This window comes from Salvelinus fontinalis, chromosome 19 (assembly GCF_029448725.1).
Source record: "Salvelinus fontinalis isolate EN_2023a chromosome 19, ASM2944872v1, whole genome shotgun sequence".
NCBI lineage: Eukaryota > Metazoa > Chordata > Actinopteri > Salmoniformes > Salmonidae > Salvelinus > Salvelinus fontinalis.
This window is the reverse complement of record NC_074683.1, coordinates 19,084,035-19,099,537: the sequence shown is the minus strand read 5'-3', so window position 1 is coordinate 19,099,537 and position 15,503 is coordinate 19,084,035. Positions and strand designations below refer to the sequence as shown.

The 15,503-nt window shown below is 43.8% G+C and overlaps 1 protein-coding gene across 1 annotated transcript; it reads right to left on the bottom strand.

The window, feature by feature from the left end:
* Positions 1-522: 522 nt before the first annotated feature.
* On the bottom strand, positions 523-12,483 carry LOC129816463 (ras-related protein Rab-17-like). The gene is made up of 5 exons (XM_055870986.1): positions 11,752-12,483; positions 8,447-8,598; positions 6,345-6,470; positions 5,926-6,019; positions 523-4,321 (listed from the first exon to the last, which is right to left on the bottom strand). The coding sequence occupies exons 1-5, from the start codon at positions 11,936-11,938 to the stop codon at positions 4,185-4,187; spliced, it is 696 nt and encodes a 231-aa protein (XP_055726961.1). The 5' UTR covers positions 11,939-12,483; the 3' UTR covers positions 523-4,184.
* Between the last annotated feature and the right edge of the window lie 3,020 nt (positions 12,484-15,503).

Here is a 15,503-nt window from a genome sequence, read left to right as displayed (position 1 = left end):
TGGAGTGTGCGGAGGAGCGAGGTGTCATGGGAGAACTCGGGAATGTTGCAAACCAGGCGGGCTGCAGCATTCTGTCGCCAACAGCGAGTTTCAGTAGTCCGGACGGGAGATGACAAGTGCCTGGATTAGGACCTGCGCCGCTTCCTGTATGAGGTAGGGTCGTACTCTACGGCTGATGTAGAGCATGAACCCGCGGGAACTGCTTTGATGTTTGCAGAGAACGACAGGGTGTTGTCCAGGGTCACGCCAAGGTTCTTTGCACTCGGAGTTAGACACTGTGGAGCGGTCAACCGTGATGGAGAGGTCTTTGAGTGGGCAGGCCTTCCCCGGGTTGAAGAGCAGGTCCGTCTTGTTAAGTTTGAGCTTGAGGTGGTGGGCCAACATTCAAGCTGAGATATCTGCCAGGCACGCAGAGATGCATGTTGCCACCTGGGTGTCAGAAGGGGGGAAGGAGAAAACTAGTTGAGTGTCATCTGCATAGCAATGACAGGAGAGACCATGTGAGGATATGACAGAGCCGAGTGACTTGGTGTATATGTATTTATTAGGGATCCCCATTAGCTGCTGCCTCTTCCTGGGGTCCAAACACATTAAAGCACTTACATTACATTTGAAACAAAATATAAAACAGTACAGCATATAACATTATTACACCACTACATATCTACAATACAAAATGTATAACACCACCATACAACAATATTATAATGTATGCGTGTGCGTGTCTTTACCTTTGTGTGTGTCTCTTCACAGTCCCCACTGTTCCATAAGGTGTATTTTTACCTGTTTAAAAAAAATCTGATTCTACTGCTTGCATCAGTTACCTGATGTGTAGTAGAGTTCCATGTAGTCATGACACTATGTAGTACTGTGCGCCTCCCATAGTCTGTTCTGGTTTCTGGGGGAGGGGGGTATGCATGTCTTGTGGGGTATGCATGGGTGTCCGAGCTGTGTGCTAGTATTTTAAACAGACAGCTCGGTACATTCAGCTTGTCAACACTTCTTACAGAGATTGACATGCATATCATTAATGTTAGCTCTCCATTTACCTTTAAGGGCCAGCTATGCTGCCATGTTCTGAGCCAACTGCAATTTTCTTATGTCCCTCTTTGTGGCACCGGAAAACACTACTGAACAGTAGTCTAGGTGCAATGAAACTAGGGCCTGTAGGACCTGCCTTGTTGAATGTGTTGTTAAGAAGGTAGAGCAACACTTTATTATGGATAGAATGCTCCTTAGCTACTGTAGTATCAATATGTTTTGACCATGACAGTTTACAATCCAGGGTTACTCCTAGCAGTTTAGTCACCTCAACTTGCTCAATTTCCACATTATTCATTACGAGATGTAGTTGAGGTTTAGGGTTTGTGAATGATTTGTCCCAAATACAATGCTTTTAGTTTTGGAAATATTTAGGACTAACTTATTCCTTGCCACCCATTCTGAAACTAACTGCAGCTCTTTGTTAAGTGTTGCAGTTGTTTCAGTCGCTGTAGTAGCTGACGTGTATAGTGTTGAGTCATCCGCATACATAGACACACTGGCTTTACTCAAAGCTAGTGGCATGTCGTTAGTAAAGATTGAAAAAAATAAGAGGCCTAAACCGCTACGATGAGGAATTCCTGATTCTACCTGGATTATGTTGGAGAGGCTTCCATTAAAGAACACCCTCTGTGTTCTGTTAGACAGGTAACTCTTTATCCACATTATAGCAGTGGGTGTAAAGCCATAACACATACGTTTTTCCAGCAGCAGACTATGATTGAATATGTCAAAAGCCGCACTGAAGTCTAACAAAACAACCCCCACAATGTTTTTATAATCAATTTCTCTCAGCCAATCATCAGTCATTTGTGTAAGTGCTGTGATTGAATGTCCTTCCCTATGAGCGTGCTGAAAGTCTGTTGTCAATTTGTTTACTGTAAAATAGCATTGTATCTGGTCAAACACAATTTTCCCCCCAGAAGTTTACTAAGGGTTGGTAACAGGCTGATTGGTTGGCTATTTGAGCCAATAAAAGGGGGCTTTACTATTCTTGGGTAGCGGAATGACTTTTGCTTCCCTCCAGGCATGAGGTCACACACTTTCTAGTAGGCATAAATTGAAGATATGGCAAATAGGAGTGGCAATATCGCCTGCTATTATCCTCAGTAATTTTCCATCCAGATTGTCAGACCCTGGTGGCTTGTCATTGTTGATAGACAACAATATTTGTTTCACCTCTTCCACACTCACTCTACGGAATTCAAAAGTACAATGCTTGTCTTTCAAAATTTGGTCAGATATACCTGGATATATATTGTCAGCATTTGTTGCTGGCATGTGGGTTTTGTGATGAATGAGCCATCTGATTCAATGAATCAACATTTAATTGAAGGTGCTCAAAGCTTTTTACTATCATTCTTTATATAATTTAATTTATTTCATAGTATAGATTATTTTTATTTAGTTTAGTCACATGATTTCTTAATTTGCAGTACGTTTGCCTGCCAGACCCATTTGCCATTTATTTTCCCTCATCCGTCTCAACCATACAATTTTTCTATTTCTAATCAATCCAAGGGGGTTTAACAGTTTTTACAGTAATTATTTTAATGCTTATTAGTAACTGGAATAAGCAATTTCATAAATGTGTCAAGTGGCATTGTCTGGTTGCTCCTCATTACACACCACAGACCAGCAAATATTATTTGCATCATGAACATAAGAAACACAACAAACCTTATTATATGACCTCTTATACACTATATTAGGCCCAGGCTTTGGAACTTTGGATTTCCTAAATATGGCTACTATATTGTGATTACTACATCTTATGGATTTGGATACTACTTTAAAGCACATTTATGCAGCGTTAGTAAAGATGTGGTCAACATATGTTGATGATTTCATTCCTGTGCTATTTGTACCTACCCTGCTAGGTTGACTGATAACCTGATGTCACGCCCTGACCTTAGAGATCCTTTTTATGTCTCTATTTGGTTTGGTCAGGGTGTGATTTGGGGTGGGTATTCTATGTTCTTTAGTTCTATTATTTGTATTTCTATGTTTTGGCCGGGTAGGGTTCTCAATCAGGGACAGCTGTCTATCGTTGTTTCTGATTGAGAACCATACTTAGGTAGCCCTTTTTCCCACCTGTCTTTGTGGGAGGTTGACTTTGTTTGTGGCACATAGCCCTTTAGCTTCACGGTTGTTTTGGATTGTTTATTGTTTTTGTCGGCGTCATAATAAATAAAGGAATATGTACGCTGACCACGCTGCACCTTGGTCTACTTCTGTTGACGGCCGTGACACCTGAACCAGGTTGCCGGCACTGGTTACAGTTTGTTACAGTCAAGTTATTTCTTGAGTGGACAGCTTGCTGAAAGCCAGTCAATATTTAAATCACCAGAAAATATACTTCTCTGTTGATATCACATACATTATCAAGCATTTCACACATATTATCCAGATACTGACTGTTAGCACTTGGTGGTTTATAACAGCTTCCCACAATAATGGACTTTAGGTGAGGCAGATGAACCTGTAGCCATTTTACTTCAATAAGATTTAACATGAGATCCTCTCTAAGCTTTACAAGAATGAGGTTCTGAATATAGACCGCAACACCACCCCCGTTGGCATTTCTGTATTTTCGGTAGATGTTATAGACAGGTACTGCCATCACTGTATCATCAAAGGTATTATCTAAGTGAGTTTCAGACACAGTCAGAATATAGATGTCATCTGTTACAAGAAAGTTATTGACTATTTCTAGCACTTTTCTGGGATGCTTAATTGTTTTTCCCGCTTTACTGGGAAGCTTATCAGAAGTAGACTTGCTCATGTTATTTATATTGGAGCTGATAGTACATGGTGAGCTGCACACAGTGGACTTCCTACTAGGGCACACCGCCTCAGTGCTAACATTGTAACTCTGGTTCATAGGCACATGAGTACCGCATACAATAGCTGTAAGATAAACAGAGGTATTCGGTGCAATTAGGGGCACATAAATTAAGTTACTTACATTGTGTCTGCCAACGCCCCTGGGATAACGTACATTTGATGCAGCATTATGACAACTCATTGTAACAATGGTATGGATTAACTGAGCTGATCTTGGGTCATTGAGAAGTCATTGTCTTAAACTTAAATCTTTGAACATACAGTTCCTCACAAAAATATCAGACACACAACACACATTAGGGTCCAATGGAGGGGCAACAGGATGCAAGAGGGTGCTGTAGGGTCTCAGAGCGGCGCAGGTTCACTAACTCTGTCTCCTGCCACTCTGTCAGACCGCTTTGATGCTCACTTGTACACCTCTTCACCCTGCGGGCTGAGACAGAGAGGGATCACACACACACACACACACCGCATCCTTCTATATGCAACTCAGCACTTCCACAGCCAGTGTTAGTTACCACAACCAGCGTTAGTTACCACAGCCAGTGTTAGTTACCACAACCACAAAATCACAACTTCAGGACTTGTCTCAGTGCTGATTGTTGATATTTGGCTACCTGCCAAACACTCGGTTTTTACTTTTAATAACAGTCACCAGACGCAGGCCTTTGTATCGTCCATAGAATTTTGAAGCATACAGCGGGAAGTCGGGCTTTGTCCTATAGAGCTCAATTTCTATGGAATGGTCTGCCTATCCATTTGAGAGACAGACTCGGTCTGGACCTTTAAGTCTTTATTGAAGACTCATCTCTTCAGTAGGTCCTATGATTGAGTGTAGTCAGACCCAGGAGTGCCAAGGTGAATGGCAAGGCACTGGAGCAAGGAACCGCCCTTGCTGTCCCTGCCTGGCCAGCTCCCCTCTCTCCACTGTGAATCTCTGACTCTATTACGGGGGCTGAGTCACTGGCTTACTAGTGCTCTTCCATTCCGTCCCTAGGAGGGATGCGTCTCTTGAGTGGGTTGAGTCACTGACGTGATCTTCCTGTCCGGTTTTGCACTCCCTTGGGCTTGTGCGGTCTCAGTGGGCTATACTCAGCCTTGTCTCAGGGTAGTACGTTGGTGGTCTGTTGATATCCCTCTAATGGTGTGGGGGCTGTGCTTTAGCAAAGTGGGTGGGGTTGTATCCTGCCTGGTTGGCCCTGTCCGGGGGTATCGTCGAATGGGGCCACAGTGTCCCCAGACCTCCCCCTGTCTCAGCCTCCAGTATCTACGCTACAATAGTCTATGTGCTGAGGGGCTAGAGTTATGGTTGGTGTAATTCTCCAGTCTTATATGGAGTCCTATGGAACCTTATCTGCGGCTATGGAACCCTGACCTGTTCACCGGACGTGCTACCTTGTCCTCGACTTTCTCTCTCTCTCTCTACCGCACCTGTTGTCTTGACCTCTGAATGTTTGGCTAAGAAAAGCCAACTAACATTTACTCCTGAGATAATGACCTGTTGCACTGACCTACTGACCTACATCCACTGTGATTCTTATTTCACCCGGCTGGTCATCTGTGAACAGTTGAACATCTTGAAGAACGATCTGGCCTTAATAGCCATGTACTCTTATAATCTCCACCCGGCATAGCCAGAAGGTCTGGCCACCCCCCCAGAGCCTGGTTCCCCTCTAGGTTTCTTCCTAGGTTCCTGCCTTTCTAGGGAGTTTTTCCTAGCCACCGTGCTGCTCATCTGCATTGCTTGCTGTTTGTGGTTTAGGCTGGGTTTCTGTAAAGCACTTTGTGACATCTGCTGATGTAAAACGGGCTTTATAAATACATTTGATATGTCTCACCGAGCATTGCTGCTTACTCACTTTTCTGTATAGACCATATTGTTCCCCAGTATAAGAAATATGAACAATATATATTTGTCTATCTGCTGCCCTCTAGTGGTCTATCTTCAGAGATACAAATTCAAAGGTGTCACAATTATGAATATCAAAGAACATAAATTGAGACATATTTTCACACCCAGAGTGCCTGACTACTTACCAATAGCCAGCATCAGTTCACTGACTTGATTCCCTGACTTGGCCGAGGTCTCCATAAAAAGCAAGCCTCTGTCAACGGCAAGACTGTGCCCTTCCTATGAAATGAATAGAGAGGATCAAGTACTAATCAAATATGAGTGGTACATTGCACCGCTGTCATGTGGTGACCAATGTGAAAGTACAGTACAATGTGTGTATGTGTGTGTGGTGGGAGAAGGGATGTTTATGTCAAATTGATCATCATATTGGAGTACCGTTAATATCCACATGGGACATACTGTATGTATGACTGAGTCTCCCTACAGTCTGGGTGAATGTGTTTGTTTGCTGTAACGTGTACAGTGTATGTGGTGTGTTATAGGGGTTGGTGCAAGTGTGATTATGCATGAGTGTGTTGTTTGTATACGGTGAGTACAGTACCTGTACTGTCACCTGGCGCAGCTCTGAAAGATCCCCCTTGTTTCCTACTAGTACCATCACGGTGGAAGCCGGGATATAGTGCTTCTCCAGCTCCCGAAGCCACACCTGGGCCCTTATGAAGCTCTCCTAAACACACACACACTGTGAGTGACAGAAGTATTGGGACAGTGACACATTTTTTGTTGTTTTGGCTCTGTCCTGCAGCACTTACACTACCGGTCAAAAGTTTTAGAACACCTACTCATTCAAAGGTTTTTCTTTACTTTTACTATTTCCTACATTGTAGAATAATTGTGAAGACATCAAAACGATTAAATACCACATATGGAATCATGTAGTAACCAACAAATATATTTTATATTTGAGATTCTTCAAATAGCCACCCTTTGCCTTGAGGACAGCTTTGCAAACTCTTGGCATTCTCTCAACCAGCTTCCCCTGAAATGCTTTTCCACCAGTCTTGAAGAAGTTCCCACATATGCTGAGCACTTGTTGACTGCTTTTCCTTCACTCTGCGGTCCACCTCAACCCAAACCATCTCAATTTGGTTGAGGTCGGGGGATTGTGGTCATCTGACGCAGCACTCCATCACTTTCCTTTTTGGTAAAATAGCCTTTACACAGCCTGGAGGTGTGTTCGGTCATTGACCTGTTGAAAAACAAATGACATTCCCACTAAGCCCAAACCAGATGGAATGGCGTATCGCTGCAGAATGTTGTGGTAGCCATGCTGGTTAAGTGTCCCTTGAACTCTAAATAAATCACAAACAGTGTCACCAGAAAAGCACCCCCACACCATAACACCTCCTCCTCCATGATTTACGGTGGGAAATACACATGCAGAGATCATCCGTTCACCCACACCGCGTCTCACGAAGACACAGCGGTTGGAACCAAAAATCTCAAATTTGGACTCCAGACCAAAGGACACATTTCCATCGGTCTAATGTCCATTGCTCGTGTTTCATGGACCAAGCAAGTCTCTTCATCTTATTGGTGTCCTTTAGTAGTGGTTTCTTTGCAGCAATTCAACCATGAAGGCCTGATTCACACATTCTCATCTGAACAGTTGATGTTGAGATGTGTCTGTTACTTGAACTCTGTGAAGTATTTATTTGGGCTGCAATTTCTGAGGCTGGTAACTCTAATTAACTTATCCTCTGCAGCAGAGGTAACTCTGGGTCTTCCATTCCTGTGGCGGTCCTCATGAGAGCTAGTTTCATCATAGCGCTTGATGGTTTCTGCGACTACACTTGAATAAACGTTAAAAGTTCTTGACATTTGCTCTATTGACTGACCTTCATGTCTTAAAGTAATGATGGACTGTCGTTTCTCTTTGCTTATTTGAGCTGTAATTGCCATAATATGAACTTGGTATTTTACCAAATAGGGCTATCTTCTGTATACCCCCCTACCTTGTCACAACACAACTGATTTGCTCAAACTTATTAAGAAGGAAAGACATTCCATAAATTAACTTTTAACAAGGCACACCTGTTAATTGAAATGCATTCCAGGGGATTACCTCATGAAGCTGGTTGAGAGAATACAATGTAGAAAATAGTAAAAATAAAGAAAAACCCTTGAATGAGTAGGCGTTCTTAAACTATTGACCAGTAGTGTATATGATGACTATGAGGTACAGACTGTCAGCTTTAATCTGAGGGTATTTTCATCCATATCGGGTGAACAGTTTCAGAATTACAGCACTTTCTGTACATTGTCCCCCTATTTTAGGAGACCAAAAGTATTGGGACAAATTCAGTTATGTGTATTAAAGTAGTCAAAAGTTTAGTATTTGGTCCCATATTTCTAGCACACAATGAATACATCAAGCTTGTGGCTCTACAAACTTGTTAGATGCATTAGCTATTTGTTTTGGTTGTATTTCAGATTATTTTGTGCCCAATATAAATAAATAATGTATTGTGTAATTTTGTAGTCACTTTTAGTGTAAATATAAATAGAATATGTTTCGAAACACTTCTCCATTAAATGTGGATGCTACCATGGTTACGGGTAGTTCTACATTTATCGTGATAAATGATGAGTGAGAAAGGCACAGTTTGTGTTCGTGTGTTTGCATTTGTGTGTTAGCTTTACTCGTTTGCTGATATCGTACACCACCAGTGCTGCATGGGCTCCTCTGTAGTACAGCGGGGTGACACTGTGGTACTTCTCCTGTCCCGCCGTGTCCCAGATCTCAAAGTGAAATGTGACATCACTCAGACACACCACCTGGGTGAAGTAGGCACCTGGGGGGGGCAGAATATACTGTGACACCAGGTAGAATGAAGACATACAGTAACCTACCCTAACAGGCAACATTCTTCAACTAGAGGTTAAGCACAATGACATACTACAATGTTACTCAAACTTTAATCCACATCCCTAATACGAAGTTAGAGTGGCCGCTTTGGCAACCTTATGAAATAAATATATTTTTTAAATATATTTTTTAAATATATTTTTTTATTTAACCAGGTAGGCTAGTTGAGAACACATTCTCATTTACAACTGCGACCTGGCCAAGGTAAAGCACAGCAGTTCAACACATACAACAACACAGTTACACATGGAGTAAACAAACATACAATCAATAATACAGTACAAAAATCTATATACAGCATGTGCAAATGAGGTAGGATAAGAGAGGTAAGGCAATAAATAGGCCGTGGTGGCGAAGTAATTACAATATAGCAATTAAACACTGGAATGGTAGAATGTGCAGAAGATGAATGTGCAAGTTGAGATACTGGGGTATAAAGGAGCAAGATAAATAGATAAATAAATACAGTATGGGGATGAGGTAGACTGGATGGGCTATTTACAGATGAGCTATGTACAGGTGCAGTGATCTGTGAGCTGCTCTGACAGCTGGTGCTTAAAGCTAGTGAGGGAGGTAAGAATCTCCAGCTTCAGAGATTTTTGCAGTTCGTTCCAGTCATTGGCAGCAGAGAACTGGAAGGAGAGGCAGCCAAAGAAAGAATTGGCTTTGGGGGTGACCAGTGAGATATACCTGCTGGAGCGTGTGCTACGGGTGGGTGCTGCTATGGTGACCAGTGAGTTGAGATAAGGCGGGGCTTTACCTAGCAGAGACTTGTAGATGACCTGGAGCCAGTGGGTTTGGCGACAATTATGAAGCGAGGGCCAGCCAACGAGATCATACAGGTCGCAGTGGTGGGGCTTTGGTGACAAAACGGATGGCACTGTGTAAGACTGCATCTAATTTGTGTTGGAGGCTATTTTGTAAATGACATTGCCGAAGTCAAGGTTCGGTAAGATGGTCAATTTTACGAGGGTATGTTTGGCAGCATGAGTGAAGGATGCTTTGTTGCGAAATAGGAAGCCGATTCTAGATTTAATTTTGGATTGGAGATGTTTAATGTGAGTCTGGAAGGAGAGTTTACAGTCTAACCAGACACCTAGGTATTTGTAGTTGTCCACATATTCTAAGTCAGAACCGTTCAGAGTAGTGATGCTGGATGGGCGGGCAGCGATCGGTTGAAGTGCATGCATTTAGTTTTACTTGTATTTAAGAGCAGTTGGAGGCCACGGAAGGAGAGTTGTATGGCATTGAAGCTCATCTGGAGGTTAGTTAACACAGTGTCCAATGAAGGGCCAGAGGTATACAGAATGGTGTCGTCTGCGTAGAGGTGGATCAAAGAATCACCAGCAGCGAGAGTGACATCATTGATGTATACAGAGAAGAGAGTCGGCCCGATAATTGAACCCTGTGGCACCCCCATAGAGACTGCCAGAGGTCAGGACAACAGGCCCTCCGATTTCACATACTGAACTCTATCGGAGAAGTAGTTGGTGAACCAAGCGAGGCAATCATTTGAGAAACCAAGGCTGTTGAGTCTGCCAATAAGAATGTTGTGATTGACAGTCGAAAGCCTTAGCCAGGTCAATGAATACGGCTGCACAGTAATGTCTCTTATCGATGGCGGTTATGATATCGTTTAGGACCTTGAGCGTAGCTGAGGTGCACCCATGACCAGTTCTGAAACCAGATTGCATAGCGGAGAAGGTACGGTGAGATTCGAAATGGTCGGTAATCTGTTTGTTAACTTGGCTTTCAAAGACCTTAGAAAGGCAGGGTAGAATAGATATAGGTCTGTTGTAACGGCTCTCGTCGAAATTAGTGAACCAAAGTGCAGCGTGGAAAGTGTTCATTATATTTATTTTCAAAAAACACCCAAACAAAATAACCAAAGTGAAAACGAAAGCACACAGTTCTGTAAGGCAAATAAACTATACAGAAAACAAGATCCCACAAAACCCAAACGGAAAATTACAACTTATATATGATCCTCAATCGGAGACAACGATAAACAGCTGCCTCTGATTGGGAACCACACTCGGCCAAAACAAAGAAATAGAAAACATAGATTTTCCCACCCGAGTCACACCCTGACCTAACCAAACATAGAGAATAATAGGGATCTCTAAGGTCAGGGCGTGACATCTGTAGCAGTTTGGGTCTAGAGTGTATCCCCCTTTGAAGAAGGGGATGACCGCGTCAGCTTTCCAATCTATGGGAATTTCAGACGATACGAAAGAGAAGTTAAAGAGGCTAGTAATAGGGGTTGCAATAATTTCGGCAGATCATTTTAGAAAGAGAGGGTCCAGATTGTCTAGCCAAGCTGATTTGTAAGGGTTCCAGATTTTGCAGCTCTTTCAGAACATCAGCTATCTGGATTTGGGTGACAGAGAAGTGGGGTAAATTTGGGCGAGTTGCTGTGGGGAGCGCAGGGCTGTTGACCGGGGTAGGGGTAGCCAGGTGGAAAGCATGGACAGCCGTAGAAAAATGCTGATTGAAATTCTCAATTATTGTGGATTTATCGGTAGAGACAGTGTTTCCTATCCTAAGTGCAGTGGGCAGCTGGGAGGAGGTGCTCTTATTTTCCATGGACTTTACAGTGTCCCAGAACTTTTTTGAGTTTGTACTACAGGATGCAAATTTCTGTTTGAAAAAGCTAGCCTTAGCTTTCCTAACTGCCTGTGTATATTGGTCCTAATCTGAAAAGTGTAATATCGCAGGGGCTTTTCGATGCTACTGCAGAAAGCTACAGGATGTTTTTGTGCTGATCAAGGGCAGACAGGTCTGGAGTGAACCAAGGGCTATATCTATTCCTAGTTTTTTTCAAATTGATGGAGCATGCTTATTTAAGATGTGAGGAATGCACTTCTAAAGAATAACCAGGCATCCTCTACTGACGGGATGAGGTCAATGCCTTTCCAGGATACCCGGGCCAGGTCAATTAGAAAAGCCTGTTCGCAGAAGTGTTTTAGGGAGCGTTTGAGCATAATGCTGTAATAGCTATGCGTATGATACCAATACACTTGTATCCACCCTAATACTACTAATGACACAGTATTATATCACGTATATGTGTACTCACAGCCTACGGTGGGTAAAGTGCCTTTGAACTCATCCTTGCTGAAACGTAATGCCAGACTGGACTTCCCCACCCCAGAGCTGCCCAACAGCACCATCTTCACCCGTATTGTCCTGGTGTCTCTTGTTGGAGTTGTTGGCCCAGGGGACCGGGGCCCTGTTGATTCCCTCCTTCGAGGTCTCTTCCCCATCCAGAGAGGATACTCCACGGTTGCTGGTACAGACAAAGCCAGCGGTCATAGAATCCAAATATCTGGTGTTGTAGTTTTAGCTTAAGAACTCACAAGTACACAAGACGGTTAAATGAATAATGTGAAACCAGTAAAAACTTGCAGGATTATGAAGGTTAGTCCTCTAATTTATCTTGTTGTAGGTGAAGATCAAACCAAAGTCCAACGTTGGATCGCAGACCACAATATAACTGACTCGTACACAACTCACACCAGCTAGGCTGTAAAAAGGGTAAAGCTAATCAAAATTCTGCTATCTGAAGAAACAGTAAATAAGAGGTCAAGATAAAGACCATACAAGTGCTAAAGCAAAAACAAGACTCATTTCCCCAGAGACAGCGAGCAGCTACAAGAGCAGTGCTGCAATTCTGATAAATATGGGAAATGGCCTTCTTTTTACTTTGCTTTTTTACTTTGGTTTCTGCATAGGACACCAAAATAAAGGAATTGAAACTGAATCATGCTTGTCAAAATACCCACAGTCACGTGGGATGATGGACTGGTGTTGAAAGGCATCATACACACATAGCTTGACAATTACATTTATTTCAATGAGAAAGACAAAAAACAAGTCAGTCATTTCACTGGCTACTACTTTATTGTTGATTATAATAAAACAACTTTAACACAACCACCATACATGTCCTGCAGGCATGGCCTGATTTTTTATATGGTTTGTTATGAAAGGTTTATGTAAAACCTAATAATATCTTGGCCTGAAGGACAATGTTTGGTATGCTGACCACACCGCCTGCGTCTGGTGCGCGAGTGTTGTAATATAAATGTACACGTGATTGTTATTCAAGCATTGCACCCGCACTGCTCGCGTGCGTCAACGAACGTCTGGTAGCCAGGCGCTAAACTTTCTATTACGGTTCTATCTAGGCGCTAAACTTTCTAACTAAACGGTTCTATTTGTGACGCTGTATGCGCTGCAAGTCCCGCCTCTCCCATCTCCTCATTGGTTTTTAGGAGCATTTACCCACGTGGTTGATTGAAAGATGAACTGAGGTCCACACTCCAGTCCAGTTGGTGGTGGTAATGCACCTTAAAGACAGTTGCCAACTGCCAAGTCCAAAAAAGAAGACTGAAGGAGGAGAGTTTACTAGAAACTAAATTGTGATTAGTTCCAGGTGCAGCAGGTTAGTGAGGGTTGGGGGGGGAAGAAAATTAAAAGCTGTGTCCCTGGTGCTTATGCTAGATTGAAGGGAATGATCACTGGGGTCCCAATATACACTGCTCAAAAAAATAAAGGGAACACTTAAACAACACAATGTAACTCCAAGTCAATCACACTTCTGTGAAATCAAACTGTCCACTTAGGAAGCAACACTGATTGACAATACATTTCACATGCTGTTGTCAAATGGAATAGACAAAAGGTGGAAATTATAGGCAATTAGCAAGACACCCCCAAAAAAGGAGTGATTCTGCAGGTGGTGACCACAGACCAATTCTCAGTTCCTATGCTTCCTGGCTGATGTTTTGGTCACTTTTGAATGCTGGCGGTGCTCTCACTCTAGTGGTAGCATGAGACGGAGTCTACAACCCACACAAGTGGCTCAGGTAGTGCAGTTCATCCAGGATGGCACATCAATGCGAGCTGTGGCAAAAAGGTTTGCTGTGTCTGTCAGCATAGTGTCCAGAGCATGGAGGCGCTACCAGGAGACAGGACAGTACATCAGGAGACGTGGAGGAGGCCGTAGGAGGGCAACAACCCAGCAGCAGGACCGCTACCTCCGCCTTTGTGCAAGGAGGTGCACTGCCAGCGCCCTGCAAAATGACCTCCAGCAGGCCATAACGGAAATCCCGCTATGCCCTCCGACGAACCATCAAACAAGCAAAGCATCAATACAGGACTAAGATTGAATTGTACTACACTGGCTCCGATGCTCGTCGGATGTGGTAGGGCTTGCAAACTAGTACAGACTACAAAGGGAAACACAGCCGAGAGCTGCCCATTGACACGAGCCTACCAGACGAGCTAAATTACTTCTAAGCTCGCTTCGAGGCAAGTAACACTGATGCATGCATGAGAGCATCAACTGTTCCAGACGACTGTCTGATCACGCTCTCTATAACCGATGTGAGTAAGACCTTTAAACTTTTCAACATTTACAAGGCCACAGGATCAGACGGATTACAAGGACGTGTACTCCGAGCATGCGCTGACCAACTGGAAAGTGTCTTCCCTGACATTTTCAACCTGTCCTAGATTGAGTCTGTAATACCAACAGGTTTCAAGCAGACGACCATAGTCCCTGTGCCCAAGAACACTAAGGTAACCTGCCTAAATGATGACCGACTCGTGGCACTCAAGTCTGTAGTCATGAAGTGCTTTGAAAGGCTGGTCATGGCACCCCATTATCCCAGAATCCCTAGACCCACTCCAATGTGCATACCGCCTCAACAGATCCACAGATGATGCAATCTCTATTGCACTCAACACTGCCCTTTCCCTCCTTGACAAAAGGAACACCTACGTGACTACAGCTCAGCGTTCAACACCATAGTGCCCTCAAAGCTCATCACTAAGCAAAGGACCTGGGACTAAACACCTCCCTCTGCAACTGGATCCTGGACTTCCTGACGGGCCGCCCCAGGTGGTAAGGGTAGGTAACAACACATCCGCTACACTGATTCTCAACACGGGGGCCCTCAGGGATGCGTACTCAGTCCCCTCCTGTACTCCCTGTTCACCCATGACTGCATGGCCAGGCACGACTCCAACACTATCATCACGTTTGCTAATGACACAACAGTGGTAGGCCTGATCACCGACAACGATGAGACAGCCTATAGGGAGGAGGTCAGAGACCTGGCCATGTGGTGCCAGGACAACAACCTCTCCCTCAACGTGATCAAGACAAAGGAGATGATTGTGGACTACAGTTAAAGGAGGACCGAGCACGCCCCCATTCTCATCAACGAGGCTGCAGTGGAGCAGGTTGAAAGCTTCAAGTTCCTTGGTGTCCACATCACCAACAAACTAACATGGTTCAAGCACACCAAGACAATTGTGAAGAGGGTATGACAACCTATTCCCTCTCAGGAGACTGAAAATATTTGGCATGGGTCCTCAGACCCTCAAAAGGTTCTACAGCTGCATCATCGAGAGCATCCTGACGGGTTGCACCACTGCCTGGTATGGCAGCTGCTCGGCCTCCGACCGCAAGGCACTACAGAGGGTAGTGAGTCCGGCCCAGTACATCATTGGGGCCAAGCTTCCTGCCATCCAGGACCTCTATACCAGGCGGTGTCAGAGTAAGGCCCTAAAAATTGTCAGACTCCAGACACTCTAGTCATATACTGTTCTCTCTGCTACTGCTCGGCAAGCGGTTAACTTAACCGCGTCTACCCCCAAGCCATACAAGTTTACAATTGGCTCATTCACCCCCCTCCTCTCCCCTGTAACTATTCCCCAGGTCGTTGCTGCAAATGAGAACGTGTTCTCAGTCAACTTACCTGGTAAAATAACGGTAAAATAAAAATAAAATAAATAAATAAATAAGACTCCTGAACAGCT

What these genes read in the sequence shown, in the direction of transcription:
- LOC129816463 (XM_055870986.1), bottom strand. Translation starts at nt 11,938, where the DNA reads ATGGGGAAGAGACCTCGAAGGAGGGAATCAACAGGGCCCCGGTCCCCT. An exon ending in CACTTTACCCACCGTAGGCT is followed by an intron (nt 8,599 to 11,751) that starts GTGAGTACACAT and finishes TGCCCCCCCCAG; the next exon opens with GTGCCTACTTCACCCAGGTG. An exon ending in TGTACGATATCAGCAAACGA is followed by an intron (nt 6,471 to 8,446) that starts GTAAAGCTAACA and finishes GTGTGTGTTTAG; the next exon opens with GAGAGCTTCATAAGGGCCCA.